The sequence below is a fragment of the Bacillus rossius genome, chromosome 17 (genome assembly GCF_032445375.1).
Source record: "Bacillus rossius redtenbacheri isolate Brsri chromosome 17, Brsri_v3, whole genome shotgun sequence".
In the NCBI taxonomy this organism is placed as follows: domain Eukaryota; kingdom Metazoa; phylum Arthropoda; class Insecta; order Phasmatodea; family Bacillidae; genus Bacillus; species Bacillus rossius.
The window spans coordinates 36,903,313-36,929,339 of record NC_086344.1 but is presented as its reverse complement, the minus strand read 5'-3'; the positions used below and the strand labels follow the sequence as shown (position 1 = coordinate 36,929,339).

At 39.4% G+C, this 26,027-nt stretch overlaps 3 protein-coding genes across 9 annotated transcripts in view; 1 reads left to right on the top strand and 2 right to left on the bottom strand.

The window, feature by feature from the left end:
- Positions 1-26,027, bottom strand: part of LOC134540806 (neurobeachin) — a 987,386-nt gene that overhangs the window by 126,687 nt on the left and 834,672 nt on the right. The window lies entirely within an intron of this gene.
- Positions 1,696-5,668, top strand: LOC134540804 (protein mab-21). The gene has a single exon (XM_063383735.1). The coding sequence runs from the start codon at positions 1,808-1,810 to the stop codon at positions 2,903-2,905; it is 1,098 nt and encodes a 365-aa protein (XP_063239805.1). The 5' UTR covers positions 1,696-1,807; the 3' UTR covers positions 2,906-5,668.
- Positions 3,117-19,215, bottom strand: LOC134540914 (uncharacterized). The gene is made up of 4 exons (XM_063383987.1): positions 19,036-19,215; positions 18,507-18,669; positions 17,425-18,314; positions 3,117-3,266 (listed from the first exon to the last, which is right to left on the bottom strand). Exons 2-4 carry the CDS (start codon positions 18,667-18,669, stop codon positions 3,117-3,119), a joined length of 1,203 nt encoding a protein of 400 aa, XP_063240057.1. The 5' UTR covers positions 19,036-19,215.

Below are 26,027 nucleotides of genomic sequence, written 5' to 3'. Positions count from 1 at the left end.
TACAGGCTTATTGATTAAAACAAGCTTTTGACGAGAAAAAAAATATTTTTTTTTCCTTCACAATAATGATGTAGACTAACTATCTATTGGCTATCTCGGCTACCCTATCAGTTGTCACTTATTACGGAACACAATTTTTAAAGTTTATGGTTGTCGTAGTTTAAAAACACGCACCACTTTGTCGAAATGAAAAATTCTCAGTAAAATTAACTGAGTTTCGCATTTTTTAAATTATCGTTGGCGAAACATACCCCTCTCCGTAACAAAGTAAGCCTATAACGTTTAATCGTTTAAATTAAACATCACATTATAATCAAAACTACTTTTTTACAAAACGCCCAAGTAGTTGAAAGTCTAAGTCACCAATTTTGTAAGGGCTTAGGCAGCTGAAAAAACTGGAATTCGTGTCCTACTAGATAACCTATAAGCTAAAAATGATTTTTTTCTTTCTTTAGCAGTTTACATTTTTCTTTTAGTAGCCCTAATTAATACCTATGCTTGAATTTGATTCATACATTAGGGCAGGCCAATACAAAATAACCTTCAGTTTAACGAAGATTAGGCTGCTTACAAGATATTAAAACATCCAAATTTAACTGTGATCTAGTTCGAAAAATTAGGATTGTTAATTTTCGCTGCAATGGACAAATCTTAAATTCCAGGTTACAATAAACGTAAATTTCCACCCAACTTGTAACATGCTTTTGTAAAAACCGATTTAATTATATAGGCCTATAGGTACCGATAGATAGGCCCTACACAACACTGCAAAATTAGATAGCATATCTAAGTCTTACTATTACTTAAAACACGAAACAATTCCAATGATGTTGACAAACATCTACATTTAACCAGCCATGAATTTATTTTTGGGAAACAGTGGTTGAAAAATATGTTTTATATTGTTGTAAAACTAACGTGGAAAAATTCGAAAGAGTAATTTTAATGAACAACAAAATAAAATTTAAATGGATTGGAATAAAGTAACAACATTCAACTCTAACACACACAAGCAATATTTGTCATGCAAAATAAACGTAGGTAGATAGCAACATTTAAAGTTATGAAACTAGAATAACATAATGTCAACGAAAATCATTAATAACTGAACATTTACCACAGTTTACTGACACGATAATACAAGTTACATTAATCACGAGCCGAGAATACCATGCATATTGCATGACTTGTTGGAGAATTGCTCAAGCGTGACTCGCAAAAAAAAAAAAAAAAATGATCATGTCCTATGGCTACGTCAAAACCGCAAGGCTCGAATTGCAATAAATTAGAGGGTTTCGACAAGAAAAAAAAATAGAAACCGCTGCGAATTACCTGTTAATTATGGCGGTGAGTTCGAGCAATCGCCGACAATTCGTCGCCAACGCCATCTTGCGGGCGACGCAGAAATATTTCACGTCGCGAAGAGTCATTTCGCGACGTGCGTTATTTCCGAGCGAGGCGACGAGCGCGCGTGGTAAAAAAAAGGGAAAGACTGGGGGAGAGGAGAGGCGAGGCGATATATCACGCGGGGCGGGGCCACGGCAGTGGGCGTGGCCTGGCGCGCACCGGGGAGGGGAGGGTGGGAGGAGCCGGAGGCGCGCGACTGGCCGGCGGGGCGCGGAGGGAGGAGCGCCGGGCGGGGCCGCGGAGTGGAGGGGAGACCCCTCCCGCCGGACAGGGCGCAGGGGCGCAGTCGCGCGGCGGACAGGCACGCGCGCGCGTCGAGCAGGCTCTTAAGAGGCGGGAGACGCGATGTAGCCGCGAGGCGCGCTCACCTTCACCTCCCCCTCCCTCTCACCGGGGAGCGATGCTGGTGCCGCCGGACATGATGGCGGCGCAGTCCAAGATGCTGTACCAGATCAACAAGTACTACGGCGAGCGGGTGCAGCACCGCAAGGTGCAGATCGCCAAGACGATCCGCGACGTGTGCAAGGTGGTTCAGGACGTGCTGAAGGAGGTGGAGGTGCAGGAGCCGCGGTTCATCTCGTCGCTGACCGAGTGCAACGGCCGCTTCGAGGGCCTGGACGTGGTGTCTCCGGGCGAGTTCGAGGTGGTGCTGTACCTCAACCAGATGGGCGTGTTCAACTTCGTGGACGACGGCACGTTGCCCGGGTGCGCGGTGCTCAAGCTGTCCGACGGCCGCAAGCGCTCCATGTCGCTGTGGGTGGAGTTCATCACGGCTTCGGGCTACCTGTCGGCGCGCAAGATCCGCTCGCGCTTCCAGACGCTGGTGGCGCAGGCGTGCGACAAGTGCGCGTACCGCGACGCCGTCAAGATGATCGCCGACACGACCGAGGTGAAGCTGCGCATCAGGGAGCGCTACGTGGTGCAGATCACGCCGGCCTTCAAGTGCTCCGGGGTGTGGCCGCGCTCGGCGGCGCACTGGCCCATCCCGCACATCCCCTGGCCGCACCCCAACCTCGTGGCCGAGGTGAAGACCGAGGGCTTCGACCTGCTGTCCAAGGAGAGCGTGACGCTGCAGGGCAAGCAGTCGGCCATGGAGGGCGACGCGTGGGTGCTGTCCTTCACCGAGGTGGAAGGCCGCCTGCTGCTGGGCGGCTGTCGCCGGCGCTGCCTCAGCATCCTCAAGACCCTGAGGGACAGGCACCTCGACCTGCCCGGCAACCCGGTGGCCGCCTACCACCTCAAGACGCTGCTGCTGTACGAGTGCGAGAAGCACCCCAGGGAGCTGGAGTGGGACGAGGCGTGTCTGGGGGACCGCCTCAACGGCATCCTGCTGCAGCTCATCTCGTGCCTGCAGTGCCGCCGCTGCCCGCACTACTTCCTGCCGCACCTCGACCTGTTCAAGGGCAAGTCGCCCAGCGCCATGGAGAACGCGGCCAAGCAGGTGTGGCGGCTCACCCGCGAGCTGCTCACCAACACGCGCTCCCTCGAGAAGCTGTGAGCCGTCGACGACTATACCCCCAGCGCGCTCTGCGCCTAGGAAGCCACGACCCTTCAGCCGTCGACGACTGTCCTCCGCGCTCTCTAGTTCTAGGAACACCTCGTCGGCAGAACTACCTGTCGCCGCGACCCTTCAGCCGTCGACGACTGTCCTCCGCGCTCTCTAGTTCTAGGAACACCTCGTCGGCAGAACTACCTGTCGCCGCGACCCTTCAGCCGTCGACGACTATACCTCCCGCGCTCTCTACGGCTAGGAACACCTGGTCGGCAGAACTACCTGTAGCCACGAGACCCTTCAGCCGTCGACGACTGTCCTCCGCGCTCTCTAGTTCTAGGAACACCTCGTCGGCAGAACTAGGTACCTGTCAACGCGATGTCCCTCAGGCACAAACCACTTGTCTCCCTCCGACTTATATGTCCCACATCTGCGCAACCGTTAGAAACCAGCATTCTTCAACGAACAGTTTGTTACTCATTACTAGGGACCGGAAAAATTCGCGAATTCAGTGACCTGCAGGATAGACTCCAAGATCCTCTATGCACTCCGACAAATTACATCTGCCCATTGGCTACTGACTCGTGACTACTATTAACTAGAATGCTTTTGATTCGATACTTCTTTCGTTGAGGATTATTCATTAGTTCTGATTCCTTCGGACAACCTGTGGTCAAATCACTGAAGCAGCAAAAAGTTAAAGACATCTGGATTCTAGCTTATCGCGAAATGAAACGGCGAATATTTCCGGGCTCTACTCATTACCGTTGTTAAACACACGCGGAAAGGGTTTTTGCCGTAGACTCAAAAAAAAAATATTTGAGAATTTCATTAATATAATAAGATTTGATTCGCGTAACTTCGAAAACCCCCGCGCGTTTAACGAGGATAGCAGTGATTCAAAGAAAGACTTATCCCTGGATGATTTGCAACCTGCATACTTCGAAAAATGTTAAGTGTGTTTGGCGTTAGGACGTAGGCCTAGGCGCACTGTCTCGTCATTGGCTGCTGCAGCTGTCTGCCACACTGCTGATGTTTTGTTTATGTACGTTCGCCGAGGTTTGAAAACTTCGTCACGGACTTATTTTGACGTTGATTCTTGACCTCTAAACCAGAAAACAGGCAAAGAGCTGATGCACTGTGAAAAGGGGGGGGGGGGGGGTATTTAAACGAACATCAAATGTTCCGTTATTAGGTCCATGCATATCCCTCGACTTAAAGAACCAATTTTTTTTCTCAGTAAAAATAAAAATATTGCGTCGAAATAAACTTCACAAAATTTCTATCCTAAACTGTTGTAAATAAACTTTTTTTTTTTTACTTCGTCAATTAGGTATACAGGTACTGCCTATCGTGTTTGCATTAGGAAACAATAATTTTTATCGTCTGATTTCACAAGCTAGAGTAAGAAACTTGGAATTTCACAAAATTTTGTATTTCAGAACATGTCAACTAGTTCTTGGCAATATTACGAGATAAAATATTTTGTTTATAGTTCAGTCCTTCGACGTGTTATTTTAAAGCAATTAAAAACACATAAAACACTTAATTAAGGCGTGACTTGCTACCTAGAGTTTACTGTATACGTGCAATTTCTGAATTATTAAATCATGATTATTTTTTTGTAAACGTTGTTAGGAAAATTCGCGACAAAATATTTGACGATTAAAAGCTATCGATTCCGAAACTAATGGGTTGAACGAATGCACAGCTCTTAGGCGTAGGTATTAACAGCATCAGCGGCAGCCAATGAAATGTCATCTCTCCGTGTAGGCCTATGTGCAGGTACACAATACTGCGGAGTCTATCTTGCAAAACCTGGTCTAACACCATTCTAAATGCTGACGGCAGGGTGGGATTGTGTATCTATAAGCTCACTATTTCCCCTACTATAACTGTACAAGTTTTGTAAACATTTCTGTCAAACTTAGGTCTACATGACTGCTGCTTCTAAGCCTGTTTTTTTTTTTTGTGGGAATGTCATTCTCAACCAGCGCAGCAACACTTAGGCCCTAAATTGAACAATCGCGTAGGCATATTTTTTTTTCAAGATAGCTTAAAGTGTAAAAAATATAGACCTACCCTTAGAACACTCAAATTGTCGTGTTGTTACAAGCGTCGATTTTCGTGTGTTTTTATTGTGATATTTATGTATTAATTATAGGTAGTCATATGACGGTGCGGTCAAAAAAAATATTCCGTTTTGTGTTGCGTGTGTGTAAATAGAGCTATATCTTTTTTTCTCTTCCCTTTCGTCGGACTGCATCGAGAAACGAAGGTATGAACGATACATTTTCCTAGTTTCTTCTATACGTCGATATGTTTTTATTGATTCTCTCTAAGCTGTTCCATTGTTTGACGAATGTAAAATTTAAAAAAATAGTATTATATATATTCCAATAAATATATGACATTCATCTGTTTTTATAATAATTGCAATGTTTCATTATTTCGTAACTAATATATTACACCTGTAGGCCTATAAGGTAGAATGCACCCATTATTACTTGCACTAAATAAATGATTATCTAGGTAAAAACTAGTTACTGTTTGCATAGGAACCACAAATGTATAAGAAAACAACATAAGTAACCTATACCTATATAAAACACCAAGCATAACTATAAGTTATGTCAAGTTAAACATTTGATAACCTGTAATGCTGTAAGGATTAACCAATAACGAAGTTGGCCTATAGTTGTAACGATAATGTCAAAAATATTATAAATTGGTCAAAAATATTATAAATTGTTTACTTTTTTTTAACTTTGTGATAAAGAATGAATGTGGTTACCACAAATGTACTTATACAGGTATCCAACTATTAAACTGCATTTAAGCGAAGTGACCACTGAAAAAGTGTTGGTATACGGCTCTTCTGTTGTTTTACAGCAAAGCATTCGAGTGATTTCTACAGACGAAAATTTTGCACACTAGTTACCTGTCAATAGTTTTTACACTACAAGTCACAATTTTGTGAGTTTTAAATGTTATTGGTAATTTCAAAACAATTATGCTGTACCTCCAAGTTTATGATACATGAACAAACTATAGTAGCATACTTGCTTGTTCGTGTTAATTATTATTGTCTTGTAAATCACAGTAAGGTGCAGCACTGATAATTTTTTGTGTTACATCAAACAAAATTACAGCTAGTTTGAAAATATTACCATTAAAAGCACGCATTTTTTTTTACCGTGGAGGCACAAGAAGTGGCATTAGCTATCACTTTAGAGTAATTTTATTTTAAAACATTCAACACAGAAACCCCGTTTTGCATAAGCAGGATTTTTAGTAACACCAAAATAACAGTCTAAATAATATCACCAGAACGTCATTTCTCATTTATAAATGCTTAAGTACAAGCAAACAAAATTCCATATAGATTTGTATCCGTCATATTAAATATTTTACAACAAAGGCGTTAAAATATTTGTAGAATGTTTACAGGCCTTCTTTATATTTTAATTATACCTTCAATTTAAATTACGGGTAATAACTCAATTTAACAATTTTAATTTAATTACACTAAATTACTACGTCTGACTATTAAATATATATATAAGAAATATATATATTTTTTCATTTCATGATAACTTTTCGTTTGTAACCAATCATATATTCGCACATGTGGTCTACTTGCTAAACAACAGGGCAAGTCATACTAAGGACCTTCACAACAAAAATCACAAACCCTTCAAAAAGCAAGAGCAATACACGAATCAAATTATACAAAACATGTTGAAAAGCAGTAAAAACTTCGTAAAATTAGGTAAACAAAAGTTGAGTAATTTAACCCTTTTTAATGTCATTATTAAAAATAACCATCTTTTTATAGTATTGTTTCTGGAAAACCAGTGTATGTCATAGGCTTCGATTTTTTCAAAAACATGTGTTAAATTACTCATTTGTGTGTAGGCTACATGTGAAATTCCCATACAAATATTAAAATAATAAATTTCCTATTTTCTATCCGTACCAACATTTAGTAGTAGGTATAAGGATACTTGTATCAATATAAAATTAAAACATATTTGTCAGATTAACGACAACGATATATCTACTGCTAAAATACATATGCCTATTGACGGAAACAAATGTAATTTATTTTAAACTAGTTAGACACGTCGGTATGACTTCATGACGTATTAGTGTGGACAGAAAAACAATTTTCTGTATTTTAAAAAAGGATTTATTTGGAAACCAGTTGCCTAGAAATAGTTTCTAATACAACAAGAAAGATATTGTAACACATGGCTATGGTTATTTTTGAATATACGAAATAAGTTTATCGAGATAATATTGAGTATTTCTTGCGAAAATAGGAGCATATTTTATTTTTTAATTGGTGTTTTATTCAAGCATTTTTTTAAACAATGGAAAATATAATCGAATGTCAAATAATTGAATTTTATATATAATAGATAAAAATCACTTGATTATTGAGCAACAAAAAATACATTTTTGGAATTGTTTAAAATATATATGTTCACAATTCACTGATACAGCAAAATTAACTTGCAGTTGTGGTAAATTTAAAATTTTGAAAATAGTAAAAATACACTTACATTTCGTATGAAACCATACACCCTTCTTTTTTAAAAACGTAAAGCTGGTAAACTAGTAGGGCTACTTACTAATATTGAGATAACATTGTGATTTAGAAAATTTTGTAATACAAAATTATGACCAGATCAACTTGCAAAACCACCAAAATTTAAAGTCAACTTCAAATGCTGCAGGTTTTAAAATTGTGATATATTTTTTGTTTGTTTGTGAAATAGCGGTTTCCAACCGCTCTTACTTTAAAATCATGTATACAATTTGCTACTGAATTCAGATGAGGATTAATTCGTCATTTTTGGGAACCCTGTGAAACATAATGTTCCCAAATAACCATACTTTTTCATATTGTAGCCACGTGGCAATATGTGTGTGCACTGTATTGCATAGATATAACGATTTCGAAAATAAAAAAATTTAGTTGCTTTAAAAATACAATAAGGAACTTTTTACATCAACGATTTCATAACTTCAATTTCATAAACAATATAGGTGTATAAACATTGTGTACAACACATTGATTTGCAATCTATTATACTTTTACTCATTTATTTATATATTATTTTATAAACATATTATATACATATGACATCCATACATTATTTAAAGTTTTGTGAAAGATTAAACCTTTTTCTATTTCTCGCGAGTAGATATTACCAAACGGCATTAAACTTTACGCAAAATCAAGTTTCTTCCTTCATAGAAAAATATATAGTACCTATCGGACGACTTTAGTGCTTTATAATTTCCATGAGCTATGATTTTTTTAAAACAAATTATTTATGTCAATTGCTTTTTTTTACATAAAACATGTAGGTTGTACCTATAGACTTCTTATTGCCTGTAAACATGTATATATACTAATGGGTTTTTTAATTAAAGAAATGCTAATTTACTAACAAAAAAATAAAGATCAAATTACACTTTACCTATCAAGGACTTGCAGTAATTACAAGCCATGCACTATATTGAAAGTAGGCTAGTCACAGAAATAAAAGGATGTGCACCAACTGGTAAGTTTTGCTAGCAAAATGGTGATGAGAAAGTTTTTTTTCTTTCATGAAATAAATCTATTTGGTATTCTCTTTCTTTTCACTTTAGTTCCGAATGTGGTTGTAAACTTATCAGCTGAACCAATTCGATGGTAGGCTTGTGAACAAAATCAGTAATGACTAGAGACCTGAAAAATTCGCGGAATCATTTCGCGATAGGATAGAGTCCAAACACTTTTGACATTATTTTGCTTCAGTGATTGGGCCACAGTTTATCTGAAGGACTCTGGGCCAATGAAAAATCTTTAACAGAAGAATTAGCGAATCACGATCATTCCAGTCAATAGGTGTTACGAGTCGGTAACCAATCAGCAGATGTAATTTGCACAAGTGCATAGAGGATCATGGAATCTATCCTTTAGGGATTTGAAATCGCGAATTTTACAGGTCTCTAGTAATGACGAAACAAAAAATATATTTTTTATCATTTTTATTATTAGAGATTTCAAGGAGTTTATTTTTTAACTATTATTCACTCAATTTAATATTATTATAACTTCAGAATAAAATTACTATGTACTCTCTCTGGTTGTAATTATTTATAAGCAGTTATGGTTGCAAATAAACGTAGCTATCTCGATGCGTTCCGCTCAAAAAATTACTAAAATCAAATTTCTCTGCTTGTTTTTGTCACAAGGCCACAGAATACATAATGTGGATTTTAAGTAATATTCGTCTCCTTCATACAACATTAAGTACTTAGTTTCTTTTGATTGCTAACTGACAGGCCTTCTAACTGCTGCGCGTTGAATAGAATATAATTTTGTGATGCAAAATTCACTGTTACATATTTTTCAGTTTCACTGAACGTGCTTTTAACACCCTTAAGAGCGCTAGGAACATTCAGGTCTTCAAACGATGCTAGTCATGTAGAGAAAATTAAGTAAGGCACGGTTTCCCAATCCGTGTTGATATTTTTTTCTTATTTTTATTTTCCGTCAAAACTATTATTTAAGGGCTCTTCCTGTAATTCTGTCACGATACCTCCCTTACATCATGTTCTTCTCTAATATTTTCAACAGATAGGTATTCACTACCTGTAATAAGTATAGGCTAACGGGTGTAAATACAATAATTATATTACAATCACAGAAATAATTTTTTTTTTTACTGATCGTTAAAAAGATCTCTTTGGAAATTAGTTACCAAGAAGTATATTGTAACTTTGTACAACACATGAGTATGGTTATTTTTGCTTAATACTAAGATAATACTGAGTATTTCTTACGAAAATTGGCGTATATTATTATTTTTCAATTGATGTTTCATCCAAGCATTTTTTTTTTCAAACCGTGGAAAAGAGAATCGAATGTTCAAAAATTTGACTCTGTTTTGTTTTATTATGATACCGGAAAGCTTGTTCAGGGAACGGTCTAACACTATTGCGGAGGCGCTGGGTCAGCGCAGAGCACAAACCCTGTGTCACAGCGAACAGTAATTTCTGCGGCGATGACTAGAGACCGGAAAAATTCGCGGATTCATTTCGTGATAGGCTGAAATTAAAACATGTGTACAATTCTGCTGGTTCTGCTATTGGCTCGCAGTTTAACTGGAGCTCTCTGGGCCAATGAGAGGTTATCGACCAAAGAAGCGTCGAATCACAAGCTACCCAGTGGAGACGCCTCACAATTTAGTACCCAATGAACACGCGTGTTTGCTTGGGAAATGCAGAGGATAACGGAGGCTATCCTAGAGGTAATTAAATACGCGAAATTTTTCCGGTCCCTAGTGATGACAGTTGTTTGCACGTGAACTGAAGCGCCCCACGCACTAGCGAACGTGCTAGCCGGGCATATGGGCTGGTCCGGCCTCTGTCAGACCGAGCATAGCAGTTCCCTCCTAGCCGGGCCCCGGACCGAGCATAGCAGTTCCCTCCTAGCCGAGCCCCGGACCGAGCATAGCAGTTCCCTCCGAGCCGAGCCCCGGACCGAGCATAGCAGTTCCCTCCTAGCCGAGCCCCGGACCGAGCATAGCAGTTCCCTCCTAGCCGAGCCCCGGACCGAGCATAGCAGTTCCCTCCTAGCCGAGCCCCGGACCGAGCATAGCAGTTCCCTCCTAGCCGAGCCCCGGACCGAGCATAGCAGTTCCCTCCGAGCCGGGCCCCGGACCGAGCATAGCAGTTCCCTCCTAGCCGAGCCCCGGACCGAGCATAGCAGTTCCCTCCTAGCCGAGCCCCGGACCGAGCATAGCAGTTCCCTCCTAGCCGAGCCCCGGACCGAGCATAGCAGTTCCCTCCTAGCCGAGCCCCGGACCGAGCATAGCAGTTCCCTCCTAGCCGAGCCCCGGACCGAGCATAGCAGTTCCCTCCTAGCCGAGCCCCGGACCGAGCATAGCAGTTCCCTCCTAGCCGAGCCCCGGACCGAGCATAGCAGTTCCCTCCGAGCCGGGCCCCGGACCGAGCATAGCAGTTCCCTCCTAGCCGAGCCCCGGACCGAGCATAGCAGTTCCCTCCTAGCCGAGCCCCGGACCGAGCATAGCAGTTCCCTCCTAGCCGAGCCCCGGACCGAGCATAGCAGTTCCCTCCTAGCCGAGCCCCGGACCGAGCATAGCAGTTCCCTCCTAGCCGAGCCCCGGACCGAGCATAGCAGTTCCCTCCTAGCCGAGCCCCGGACCGAGCATAGCAGTTCCTTCCGAGCCGGGCCCCGGACCGAGCATAGCAGTTCCCTCCTAGCCGAGCCCCGGACCGAGCATAGCAGTTCCCTCCTAGCCGAGCCCCGGACCGAGCATAGCAGTTCCCTCCTAGCCGAGCCCCGGACCGAGCATAGCAGTTCCCTCCGAGCCGAGCCCCGGACCGAGCATAGCAGTTCCCTCCTAGCCGAGCCCCGGACCGAGCATAGCAGTTCCCTCCGAGCCGGGCCCCGGACCGAGCATATGCCAGTGTGTGGCAGGTCCCAACATGCTCGCCCCGAGCCCACTCTTGTCGCATCGTCATTAGGGACAGGAAAAATTCGCGGCTTTAATGACCTCTAGGATGAACTTAATAGTTCCACGTACACTCGGTCAAATGTCCCCCTCTCATTGGCTGCTGTCTTGTGAAGGTATCCCAACGTAGCAGCCTGTGATTCCGACACAGCTTCGGTTGAGTGTTTCTCATTGGCCCAGAGTCGTCCAGGTGAGTTGTGAGCCAATAGCAGAGGCAGCACTGAGGTACAACTATATGAATTTTAGGCTGTCGTGAAATTAATCCGCGAATTTTTCCGGTCTCTAATCATCATGTCTTTTAAAGTTTTTTTGGGAGGGGTTCATAAATTTACATGCACTCTTCGACCAGTGTGGGATATAAGGAGTAAGGAATATGTCAATAGGCATGTCAAACAAGAGTGCTACGAACAGCCGGTGGAAAAAAAGAAGCCAGAGAAATGTGAATATGAACGTGAATGTACATTTATCCATCCTCAAACAACTATGCAGGTCTGTTGGCTCCTGAGATTTCCAGCTCTATCAGCAGTGATATGTCACCTTTTAGACCAAACTATTCGTTTCTCTTTTAGTGGCTCTTCATCCAAAAAAAATAAATTAATCCGCCAAACAGTGCAATGCTGCTTGCAGCCACCGTGCAAATACAACATTGACTGTGTTTATCAGAGAAAGAGACGAGCATGCTCGTGTGGTGTGTGGTAGCGGCCATGCGCCGAGCATATCCGCTGGTGTACCTATGGTGCGCTTTACAGATTGACACCGGTCGTTACCACAACGCCGAAATACCACAACGCCGAAAACCATAACGCCGAAAACCATAACGCCGAAATGCCAAATTGACCACAACGCCGACAGCAAGAAAACTGCTGTGTACCACAGCGTAAAATGAAAAACAACTGAATAAATTTGTGTGCTAACCTTACCTAACCTAACCTTTGTGGCAGTCCTGCAATGACATTTTTCGGCGTTAATGTATTCCGGCGTTGTGGTAATTCGGCGTGGTGGTACACAGCAGTTTTCTAGCTGTCGGCGTTGCGGTCAATTTGGCATTTCGGCGTTATGGTATTCGGCGTTATTGTACGTTCGGCGTTGTGGTACACTGAGAGAAAGGATTGTTTGCCTCACCAAAATATTTGTTCGTATATAATTTGTTAATTCAAACAAGTATTTTGTAGTAGGAAAGATTCTGTTGACGCAACAAAATGTTTTTTTTTTTTTTCAACTCAACTGTAGGTATATTTGGTTAGGTGTAACAACTTATTTTTGTTACTTACCAATTTTGGTTAAGCTAACAAAATATTTTTTTGTAACAGCAAGTAAATATTTGTTTTGCCATATACAAACAAATATTTGTTCGATTTAAGCAAACCTTTTTCTCTGTGTATTTCGGCGTTGTGGTGCGTCCGCTTTACGGATTGACACTCCGGGCGCGCAGGCGTGGGAAAGACGGGTTCATGCCTCAGTCGACGTCACGGGGCAGTCGGAGGATCTTCGGAGCATCCCCTGGTCCTGATTGAAAACGACTGGTCCACGAAAGGGAGAGGGGAGGCCCGTCATTAAAAAAAAAAACTCGGTCGCCGTCGATCACGTCAAAAAAAAAAATTGGAAATTGGTTCGAAACGCGAGCTACCTGGACTCGCGGCCCGGTGAGAGGTGGTGAAGGGGTGAAGGGGAAGGGGGGGTGTTTACAGACATGGGAGCCCAGGAGGGGCGTGGCCCGCTCCAATCACCAGGCGTCACGTCATGCATACGCGCGGTCGCTGATGCGGGGACGCCGCAAGAAATCGTTCCCGAAACTCGCCGCGACAACGCGAGGAGGCATTAAGGCCCCTGTCTGCCCGGGCAACACACACGCATTTTTAAGAACTCGCTTAGGAGACGATAAGTAGTTGATTTGTTTTACTGTGTTTTTTTTTAAAGAAGAGTTTTAAAAAAATATGGCTAAAATGCGTGTTTTCGGAGCAATTTTCAGGCATGAAGCACCCGGTACAGATTCTTGAAAGCGCTAAAGGGACTTGCATTACACCTTCATCTTCATTTCTCCGCCGTGTGATGTCACGGTCGCCGCTCGATGCACGACGAGAAGACTGCGCGCCAGTCCAGAGGAGACACCGCGCTAGAAGCACCAGCGAGCGTCGCGCTTATCATCCCGCCTCGCTAGCACAGATAACAGCCCCTGACTAGGCACTTGCAGAAGGACGACTTTCTGTCGCAGCGACCGGGCGACAGAAAGTCGCGGCTACAAAGGCGACAGTCCTTTCTGTCGCAGTCTCGAGATGGTTGATTTCGTAGAGTCAGCTTGCCTTACTGTACGCCTTGTTCGAAACGCACATGCTAATAGAAGGGGAAAAAAAATGAAGACAGCATCGCGTGCATCCGCTACTAAGTCAGCGTATTATTAAAATATTTTCACGAATAACAAAAATATTCTGCTTTTCTCACCCAGGTCATCCCAGTTAGTTAATAACAATCTTTACATAGTAAACCTGCACACAACTTGGTTTTCCAATTTCTATCACTAAAAATATATAATTAAACCGCTCCTACAGAAGTTAAAAACTTGAAAAAAAATTATAAACCCTGCCTTTGTACTTGATATTTTATTTCCAGTATTATCTGCGTATAAGCATAATAAAACAAAATAAAGCCTAATCGTTGAATATTCGATTCTCTTTTCCATAGGTAAACAAAAAAGCTTGAATGAAACAGCAACAAAAATATAAAATGACGCGCCAATTTTCGAAATAAATACCACAGCCACGTGTTGGTACAAGGTTACAGTTTCTTGCAGTATTCATCACAAAATATTTCCAGGCAACTTGTTTCAAAGGAATCTTTTGACATGACAACGTCTAATATTGATGAACGCCGGGTTCATGCAAAAAAAAAGTGTTCCGTTACACACATTGTCCCGTTACGCTCATTGTACGCTTGCGCCGCATCTATATCTCTTCCACTCGATTGGAACAACCATCGATTTGACTTTTTCGAGGCACATTAAACTTGAAACACTCCCATTCGTTTCCTACTTTTCCTATCATCGTCCTATCCTTAACAGAATAACACAGATTGGAAGAAGTTAAATAGCAAACATGTATAAAAGTTATACCTAGTTAAAATAATCTCTTCGTTTAAGTAATAAACATATTTGAATTAATGAGTGCAAATAAAAGTAAATTTATCAATTAAATTGTAGATTTCATTTCACTCCTTCTTTGTATCCATACAAAATAGTGATAATTCAATAAAAATTAAGTATGCAATCATTTCATCAATGTTTTGTTATGACGTTGTCACGTTAAACTATCTTCCGTAAACCGACTTTACAGACAATCAATTTTTTTTTTTTTTTAAATGCTATCAAGTAATTTGCCGGAACAGACGCAGTGGTGTTAGCGATCTGACGTGGAACCACAAGCAGGTTGATGAGTCTCGACTCGTTCTTTTTACAGCGTAGAAGACGTGAGCCCGTGGCACACGGTCATCCTTCACGGCGCGCGGGGAGATGTCGACATATTTAACGGTAAACTAGACTAACTAGTCGGTGGCCGCCCAGGTGGGCTGTCGGGTGGGCGAACCTGCCTTCAGCACCCATCAGAGCGACCCAGCTGTTCACGTCCTTCCCAAATTAATTTATGCCTTCGAAAAAAAATAATAAAAAATATTGAATGGACCAATTTTTTTTCTCCTTCTTCCCAGGATAACTTACCTTATTATTTTTAATGTCAGCATATCAATTAGCATGTCCACTCGAATAAAAAAAAAGGGTGCGTGTACTTATCTACGCGCGTTTAAAGTTAATACCTTCTTGGCGTAATATAAAACTAACTTTAATATTGCATGCAAATATTAATAGAAATAAAATATTAAAGGTCTGCAGTGATATTATAAATACGGTTGGTAAAGTAATAATTTAATCATATTTTAAAAAAATACTTAGTGCAAACACGTGTATAAAAATTAATGTAATAATATATAATGCAAATTAATTATACACACGGGAACATAACCTCACTTATATAAATACACTAGAAATTTTTTATTTTAAACACAAATTCTATCACTTATATTCACAATAAATAATTTTTTTAAATAATATGAGCCGGTAAACAAAATAAATCATTAAAATGTACGATTTAAAAGCAAATATATAATTTTATTTGTATGTAAGCTTTTTTCAGCCTGTCAATTTTTGTTACGTGTTGTGTGCGATCCATAACGCGCCTACAGAAGTATAACTTCAAAAAGGCTAAACCAATGGGAGAATATCTATTGTCAGCATATTTTCAGTGCATTAATGTATAATTAAATGTAAAGTCTTGTTTCAAAACAACTCCGCAAAGTTGATTCCTTTATAACAGACACCTTAATAAGTTTTCCATAATTTAAATTAAAGATAAAAATTAAAAAAAATCGTTAAAGCATCAATTTCTTTATTTTTTTGGACATACGTGATATAATTTAGTCGCGTCCAATTTTAATTTTTATGAATTATTATTATTATTACTTGTAACTGAAATTTAATTATCTATACGATAGTTATCACCTATTGACTGACAAATACTGACTTGATACCGTACAAACAGCAGTCAAAAATTAAAGAGAAAAATTGTTATTTTTGGACACCTGTCAATATTTCACACGCACCCCAACAGGAATTTTGTTTTAACTTTTAAAATACAAGTTATAATACTGAGGAATATATGAAAATCTAAAATAGAAGATTTCTATTCTCGCTGAAAAGAAGAAGAGTGGAATATGCAACCAGAACATATGCAAAACTTTTTAAAGGCTCAATAGTAACCATAAAAGGTAACTTATGGACAAAAAAACGGATCTTTAAGTTCAAAAAGCGAAGAATGTAGGTATATAGGGGAGACCGGGGCTGGTTGTAACAGTTTCGCTATTTTATTTTTTTATCTGATCATGGATAACATAAACGGCACTTCTGATTGAGCTAACTTATTCAGTAGTTATTCTACTTTTACAAAACAATTTTTACATAAAATTTCCTCTAGCATATTTTTCTGTACAAATCTAAAACCTCGGAAGTGTAAAGTGTTACAACCTGCCCCGAGGCGGGGCTGGTTGTAACACACATTGGGGTAGGTTGTAACAACATTACTACAAGGTAAAATATAATTTTTACTGGGATTACTTATAACAAATTACTACTTATACAATATATTTCAACAAAAATTATTATTTTTTCACTTGTTTAACTTCAGTTTGTCAAATATTAAATGAACAGTGGTCCTCACTCAGAGATTTCATCTGATTGGCAATTATGACAAATATACATTTTAGATTTTTTTGCACAAGAAAAATGCGACCATAACTGGCAGTTTAGACAACGAACCCACTCCTCTCCTGGTTTGCTTGTAGAGAATGATTCCAAACACACTAAACAAAAGCACTCGCTTTCTTCCTCTGATGAGCTGCACTCTGCTGATCTTCGTTTTAGAGAACGTTTGGGCGTGGATTTTGCAGGCATGCGCGTTTGTGATACATTCCCTTTTATCTTAATCAAGCCTGGTGTTCCTCGTTTCGCAAATTCTTCTTCAATGGCTTTCTTCTCTGGAGTATCCGTCAAAATGGCACTTTTCCTGGTCTTTCTTCCTCCTTTCCTTTTCCTTGGAGCGACTTTAGGAAGAGGTAGAACCACTTCTGGAGAAAACTTCTCTGGTGTGTGGGAACAGTTAGAAAAAGATTGAACTGGTGTTCCTTGTGAATCCCTGGACACATCGTGTGAACAACTTGGTGCTAAGTCTGGATCAGGCCTGTCTGTCACAAACGAAGGAGCGAAATCGGCATCCTGAAATATTTCCCTATTATAAGGATGTATTCCACATTTCTCAAATCCTTGTTGGATATTTCTTGGCGTTGTGGCAGTGGAAAAGCTATCTTTAAGATTGAGGGAATATCATAGATTGACATAGGCTTAACTGTGCTCTCTGGTGTTTTGTTGTTCCTCAACCATGCATCCATTGCCCTATTGATCTGTTTTTTGAGTGGGGCAAAAACACTTCGATCAAGTGGCTGAAGGCGATGAGTGCAGTGAGGTGGGAACGATAGCATTACAATGCCATTTTCTTTGGCAAAATCTAAACAGTCAGGAGCTAAATGCGACTGATGATTGTCTAGAAGGAGGAGGATAGGTTTCTCTGGGCTCGAACGAATACAAGAAACAAAATGCTTAAGAAAAAGCAAGAACTCTACCTCCGTAGTCCAGCCAGACTTATTTGCAGCACCTATACATCCAGTTGGACCATCTCTGATGAAGTGATCATAATACCTTACCCTAGGAAAAATAAACATAGGAGGGATAGCATTTCCAGCAGCATTTACTGCTACAGTTAGAGTAACTAACTGCCCTCGTTCAGATGATGTCATTGCTCCAATTTGTTTTACCCCCTTTCTTGCTACGATTTTTGAAGGATTCTGGACAGTAGTGACCCCGGTCTCATCTACATTCCAAATGTCATTAGCTGTGAAAGAATGGCGATCATAAACTTCAGAGAGTTTGTCAAAAAATTTGGAAACGTTGGCACGATTAAAACTAGAAGCCCTTCCCAAACTAGTTGCCTCTGGAGTCCGAATGGAAAGGTCTGGGTGGCGCTTTAAAAAGGAAGAGAGCCAATCTGCACCTGCTAGTTCTTTGTCACTCCATGTGTTTGGCATGGGAACATTATACTTCTTCCCACATAAGAATGCAAGATGACGTACATCACGTGGAGTGAGTCCAAAATATATGTCAGAACATGTTTTTATGTAGGAAACAAGAGCGATCTCTTGCAAAGGTGTAAATACCTGTCTGTTCCCATAATAACCAGCCAAAGGTTTCCACTCCTCTCGAAAATTAATATCGACTGCATTTAAACCTGAAACAATAGAAAAACCATACAGGCCTATGTTAATTTTGCTCCTGTTTTCACATAAGAAAATCTAAACTACGCAAAACCATATTTTTGTACTAATACAATAAAAAACGTTTACAACCCATTGTTGAGACGTATTTATGTTAGAAATCAAGCAGATGTAATTAAGAAAATTCATTAATGAATGCAACTTACGTTTGTTTTTCTTTTTTATGTACCTCCCAAGTGTCACATGGCAGATGTTGTACGTTTTCGCAGCATGCCTAACAGATCTTCCTTCTCTTACAACTTCAGCTGCTTTCTCCAACATGTCAATAGAATATTTTCCTTTGTCGGTTTTTCTTTTGTAGTTACGCATCTGAAATTAAAATTTGACTGGAAGTTATTAATTACATCTACAAGATAAAACCGTTTAAAATGTATTTTTTTTCTTTCATAAAAGACTTAAAAGGAACAATAAATTAGGTAAACGTGGTCACGGGGTAGGTTGTAACAGTACGTGGGGCAGGTTGTAACAGATTAATTTCGCTGTTACAACCTACCCCATGTGACATCATTATAGAACACATTTAATTTTACCATATAGTTTGTATTTGTTTCCAATGCCAACAAAACATATCAGAACCTAAAGCTTAGGAGATTATTTTGCCCCGAAGACATTTTCTAAACTCCCTATACATTACGTACAATACGAATGTCAGTCAAACAAACAATATTTACTTACCTCGTCCAAAAACAAATTTTTCCTTCTTGTCGCCAGTGAAATCGTCCGACTGCCACAGTGTTACCACTCGCACTGAAGGCATCATAATGTGCCTTGATGGCTGAAACGATGATACGCTCTTGTGGCTGGTCGTGGAACTATTCGCCCTGTTACAACCTGCCCCTGTTACAACCAGCCCCGGTCTCCCCTACGCTTAAAGGTACAGCGGAATTTTTTTCTTTCTACTAAGTTAAAAAATATAGGAACAAAAACTATTGAATTTAAATTTTAATCATATTAAGAACAGCGTTTCTTTGAAAATATATAATAGCTTTAGATTTTATACATATTTTTTATATCAATAATATCTAATTTAATACCCGGGAATGGTCATAAAAATATTTCTTAAAAAAATGCAATTACGATAAACACTACGTACAAGACAACTATATTCTACACGTACGCCAACAGTACATTTAACAGGGACTAAATCTAATAAGTAGAGTCCCGGAAATTTCGCGGATTTCCTTGGCCTCAGGATAGAATTCAAAGTTATAGGTGTGCTCGACCCATGTTTACTTTCCCATTGGTTGATTTCTTAGCGAGGACATTTTTATCCTTGTTATTTGGCACTACCTGATTCGCTTACTTCTCTCCTAGCTGGGCATCATTGGCTCACGGTCGTAGAGGGACGTGTCCAGATAACTGCGGTCCAATCACGAACACAGTGCGAGAGTGTGGAGGTTTGCATTTTAGCTTGCGACTACATGAATGCGCGAAAATTCCGTGGTTCTACTAATAAGTAATACCTACTGTTAAATACAATAATTTGGAAGGTATCACATAAACTAGGCCCAATACAGATGAACGTTCTCGAAAACACAAATTATTTCTTCTTTTTTTTAATTAATGCCGTTTAGGTAGTGCCACATTTTTTTCCCGAGTTCATCAGGTATCAGAGCTTTGAAGCCCATATAGACCCTACCTGTACTTCTGTTCCACGGAGGTGATTGGACCACAGGAATCTAGACACGCCCCTGAGGACTCTCAGCCAGTTGTAAAAAAGGAGAAGTGGTTAGCCAATCACGTGTGACCCCGCCACAAGATGCGACCTGTTATCGATAGGGCCATGAAAATTTCGCTAAAAGATCCCGAGAGAAGCTGGAAGTTAAAACACTGCAGCATCGTCTGTGTTTCGTGATTGGGTGAGTTACTTTGAGGTGCATGTCGATTGTTACAACAACCAATCACACTAATTCAGTGTGGAAGCAAACGCGTCCTGAGTGGCTCGGCCAGACAAGGCAACGACTTCTCTCGCAGACGGCCGCCAATCACAAGGAAGAAACCGCTGGTGTGGGTATACCTTGTAGCAGTCTAGTAGGCGTTCATATTTTTTCGCGAAAATTTCCTGCCCCTACTTATCGACAAGCGAGGGTTATTAAAATGCTTTATTTGCTTATTTTATTGTGTTAGTTTCAGTGGGGATTTTCCTTGTAAAATATACAAAAATTTCTTTCAGTGTATATAACTTACGAAGTGTTTGAAACACGTTGCGTAGACAAACAGGCTAATATTATTAACACCAAAAAAACCGCGTGTTTAATTATTGTGAAGTTATAATACGTAAACAGCGTGGCGCATCTTAGCAAATATTTTAACTTGAGTGACGGCAAATTTTTTATAATACGGTAGGCCAGTGATTCCCAAACTTTTTCAGCTGGCGACCCACCTTTCCCTATAGGAATACCTCCACGGTCTATCGGTCCATGGTGGAGTAAAAAAACTTATTTGTAATGTATCCCTTCCTTATGTATATATAATTTACCATCAATTACTGCAAATATATATGCTTTTTTTTAAAGATACCGATTGATTATTGATAAACAATTTGTGTTCTGATTTGAAAATGATTGACAAAATGTAAGCACTTTGTAGTAAAACAGTTATTTATTTAACAATAGATATGTGTTCGCACACAATTCGATTTGTTTTGATTTTTCTTATCTTTTCTTTTCTTTTCCCACTAGTGGGTCGCGACCATTTGGAAACCGCTGCGGGTAGGCTATTCATTTAAAACGAGAAAATTCTCATTTTCGAAAAAATGACCATTTGCAAATTAATCTAAACAAAAATAAAACAACATAGCATTACAATCGAAGTTCTAACAATACGGGAAATCTCATTACGCGTATACTAAAAAAAAAAAAACTAGTAGAGAGTGGACATTTAATTGCTATTGAACCTTCGTATTTTTCCCATCGTTGTCGCTATAGACCTCACGTGATTGCAAATTTCATATAGCCTATATATGAAAGCGGTTTTGTGATTCTGCCAAAATGCGTTAAACGTACCGTAAGTCGGTAAATTAAGGTAGGTATGCTATTAATAAATAACGTGTATCAATGCTAGTCTTGTAAGTAGGTATGTAACGAATAGTTCAAACATGTAGCAAATACAGTATGTCCCTAAAATTGTAAATATTAATATTATAAATAAATAAATTTTATATTTAAAAGAATGATAAATTTCGATAGTATCAACTGTAAGCGTTCTAGGGTTTTGGTTCAAGGTCACAATTAAAGAGTAACTCTAACAGTTTCAGATAGGCGCATGCGCGAATACTGCTTTGTTGTTTTCTCGCTTGCGGACGAACACAGAAAGTTTCCAGTGACAACAGATGCCACGGAACTATTGTGCTGTCTGATATTTTTATATGTTGAAAATTTTTTGTTTGTGCTGTCGTCGTTGTGTTCCATACTACTTTTTTTTTAGTTTCATCTTTGGTTTCGTTTGCCCGACATCAGCTGATACAGTCTTGTTTTCTGTGAATTTTTTATCTTCATATTTTTTTTATTTTAGAAATTTTTTCCACGACTAACAGTGCAAAACTGCTATGGCGTATGTAAAAAAAACTGCATCAAATCATAGCCACGTGTTGCGCAAAGTTACAATATCTTTTTTTGACGTGACAACGTCTAATAAATCGATGAACGCCGGCTGCACGCACGAAAAAGTATGACTCATTGTCCCGTTACGCTCATTGTCCCGTTACGCTCATTGTACGCTTGCGCCGCATCTATCTCTCTTCCACTCGATTGGAACAACCATCGATTTGATTTTTGCGAGGCACATTAAACTTGAAACACTCCCATTCGTTTCCTACTTTTCCTATCATCGTCCTATCCTTAACAGAATAACACAGATTGGAAGAAGTTAAATAGCAAACATGTATAAAAGTTATAGTTAAAACAATCTCTTCGATAAAGTAATAAACATATTGGAATTAATGAGTGCAAATAAAAGTAAATTCATCAATTAAATTGTAGATTTCATTTCACTCCTTCTTTGTACTTATCCATACAAAATAGTGATAATTCAATAAAAATGATTCAATTTTATTCATAAAAGTATGCAATCATTTCATCAATGTTTTGTTATGACGTTGACAATTAAACTATCGTCCGTAAACCGACTTTACAGACAACCAATTTTTTTTTGCTTCAGTTTTATGAAGTTTCGCTGCGCCGCTACGCGAGAGATAAGAAAGAAAGCGAGCAACGTCGCGACAGAACACTTACCTATAAAGTCACGACACTGAGTAACTAACCTGTCAACAACCCATCGCGGAAGACAAAACGAAACAAATGCTGCAGTAATGCCGGGACATTAGTGCAACTCGCCGGGGATAGTGAGTTGGAACACTGTCTCGAAATCAACGGCACGTGACGCAGTATCTTGCCTTCAAATTTTGAACTGAAAATATATTTTTTGACGTGATAACGTCTTATAAAGTGATGAACGCCGGCTGCACGCACGGAAAATTGTCACGTTCCACCTCAGCCGAGCGTGCAAGAACCGGCCAACCACCGTTCGAGAAATTCCTTCTACTTATAATGTCAAAGAGACGTGATTATATTTAAACAAATTATTTAAATTAAATTTGCAAAAACTGTAAATAATATTTGAAAATTTAAAAGTATGAAATTTTTCATCAATTTTTCTTATGACGTTATCGCGTAAAATTATAGTCCGTAAACCGACTTTACAAACAACCCTTTTTTTTCATGTCATTTTGATCGAGCATTAAAAATATTGTTTTCTTTGTGCTTATTTAAATATCCACATACCAGCGACCTGAACCGGCTTCGCATCGGATGCGATCCACACTAATGTGACGTCACTTATACTTAATAAGTAGTCTACTTATAAGTAGCAAGTTCCCGTTGAGTGTCTGGTGTTTTCAAAAAAATTACATACATACTGACACGTAATGCCCATAACTAGAGAATTCCTTTGTAAACAATATCGGAAGCTTGTTGCGTCCTGATGAGACGACACGAACATATTTTGTTCAGAAATCACGCGAAATGGCTACACTCAGCCGTCCATGTGAAAAACACTCAACGCTCAAATCTATTCCTTTTTATCAGTCATGTATAAGTCAGTGCAGGCCGTGTGAGCGACCTAAAAGCGTCATTTCGCGACTTGATTTCAAAACATCGAGATTTCTCTACACTCTAAAAAAATTTTTGTACTTTTACAAGAGAAATTCTTGGAAACCCTGTTGCCAAGGATATTTCTTGCAAAACTACAAGGCAGAGCCTTGCAAAATAGCACATGGTACAAAGCTCTGCCTTGTAGTTTTACAAGTAATATCCTTGGCAATAGGGTTTCCAAGGATTTTCCTTGTAAAATATACAAAAATTTCTTTCAGTGTACTAGCCTATCTTTAAATTTAATATAGGTATATTTATTATACACGTAAATCTTCCGGAAGAAATTCTCTAAGTAACTGTGAAAACCGCATCAAATTCCATTTAAAGTAGATTAGAAGAAGTAAGCTAACAAACAGACACGGAGAGTTTTTGAAGTGAAAACTTCTACAGGAAGGTTTGGACAGGGAGTAAATTCATGTAAGTCGTCATCAACATGGTCACGTGACGTCAGCTGTGAATGTATATATACCTCCTTTATATATGTATATGTATATATACACACATACATACACTCAGTGGTGCGCGCGCAGCCAGTACACACAACACAGGTCGACAAGTAATGCACACGACATATCTTATTAATACGCGTCTTCAGTCCCTGTACATCAGTGCTGTGCATATGTGAATCGAATGTGTGTATGCAGTAAAAAGTGAGTATAAAATATATTAATATCCTCATATAGATAGGCTATATAGGCCTAGTTTGAATAACGAAGAAAACGGAGTCTTTGTAGCAATATAACCTAAAAATTAAGAACATCAATTTTTTTAATACCTACAATTACTATGCAATGCGTATTTTATAGTAATTTAGGAGTTAATATACTAACGCGATAAAAAAAATTGTTGTGTGATAATATTTTTTTCGTAAAAATTGCGAAAAGGTCTCTGATTTTTATCAAAGATTAATTTGGATATCCAAAAATAACAACTGTTTGTTTATAGTTTGAATTTTTTCTTCTGTCGGCAGTCCTCATGACTGCTTTGAATTTTTTTATTAAAAATAATATTTAAAGATAAGTAGGGGAGGACGGGGCAAGTTGGCGATGTTAAGAGTTCACCATTTTTTATAATTTTAATTTTGGAAATACGATTTCCTTCTTTCCAGACACTATTAGAATAGTCTTTTGTCGTGGTGTAACTACATGAAAAAAATCTATATTTCTATATTATCTCAAAAATTCTGCCCTTTTAAAAATATAATGCAAATGTGCCATCTTGCCCCGTTACCGGGGCAAGATGACTTTGACTACGGGGTAAGATGACATTTTTGACACAAGTTTAAACATATTTATTCTTAGAATGCAAACTACTGTAAACTAACTAATTTAACATTGTTACATGCGTTTTTACATATAAGGCATGTTATTAAAGGCTTGGTTTGTTGAAAATTACAATTAATAGTTAACTTACATAACTAATTCAGAGTTGGTGTTTTATAAACAATAATCGCACACAAATTTTCCTCCTTCAAAGTTCGAGCAGTCCTCGTGCCACCATGTGTGGCATTTGCAACACTCGATCCAGTCTTCTGATGGAGGATTGACATAAATCTCATCACACACTGGACACTGCACTTCGGATATTTGAGCTGAAGTCATGCCTGTCGAAAGTTGGAGCTTCTTGGATTTTTCTCGAGAATCGAGCTTCAGTTTCTTAGTAACAGTTCCTTTTTTGGCTTCTCTAGACTCTTGTCTTTGTTGCTTCAAACGTTCTTGTTCTATCCTCTGAGCTCTCCTCTGAACCAGAATCGCTTTCATGGGTGAGCTTGTGATGACACTTGCATTTTGCTTATGAGATTATAAAGCTCAGAAAATCAAACAAAAGTTATAAAAGAGTTGCATGTGGATACCACAAAAACCGTATAAAGCACTTGGGGCAAGATGACGAGTCGTCATCTTGCCCCAGTCAACTTGCCCCGATCAGCAATGTTATTAGTATTGGATTTTTTCGGTAGGAAAAAAAATAAAAGGTTAACAATATATAGTGGTTAAGAAAAGTATATAGTCTAAGGTAATAATGTGTGGCATTGAATATCCAAATATCTTACCTGTTTGTCCATGAGATATTACTTCGAAGTTCTTGAAAATTACAATACGTCAGACCAAATGTACGAACATCATCTAACAAACAACTAAATGGTGGCAGCGGCTTCACTGTGCGATTCTTTAGTGCCCACCAGTGTGGAGCGCTAGTAGTGTCTGTTAGGTGGTGCTATCTAGTGCCATGACGTGGAAATAAGTCATTCGTCATCTTGCCCCGCTCGTCAACTTGCCCCGTCCTCCCCTACGCGATTTTATTTAAGTACGTTCTCCTAGCTGTTGTATGAAGTATGATGAATAATTTTAACAGAGTAGGTTACTTTGAGTAATAACGAAGGAAAAATTGAGATCTATTTAAACTAATGTGTCCAACTCATCGAAACAACATAAAATGTCCCGCGTGTTCGAAGCGTACATCGCTGTTCCTAGCGATGTTCTCTTTGATGCTGTTCTTTGGAAAAAGAACGTCGTTTCA

Bases quoted from the DNA above. Each gene is read 5' to 3' on its own strand.
- LOC134540804 (XM_063383735.1), top strand. From the start codon at position 1,808: ATGCTGGTGCCGCCGGACATGATGGCGGCGCAGTCCAAGATGCTGTAC.
- LOC134540914 (XM_063383987.1), bottom strand. From the start codon at position 18,669: ATGCGTAACTACAAAAGAAAAACCGACAAAGGAAAATATTCTATTGAC. The intron at 18,315-18,506 runs GTAAGTTGCATT...CTATTGTTTCAG, and splicing joins CATAAAAAAGAAAAACAAAC to GTTTAAATGCAGTCGATATT. The intron at 3,267-17,424 runs GCAATGGATGCA...TCGCGTTGACAG, and splicing joins TCAAAAAACAGATCAATAGG to GTACCTAGTTCTGCCGACGA.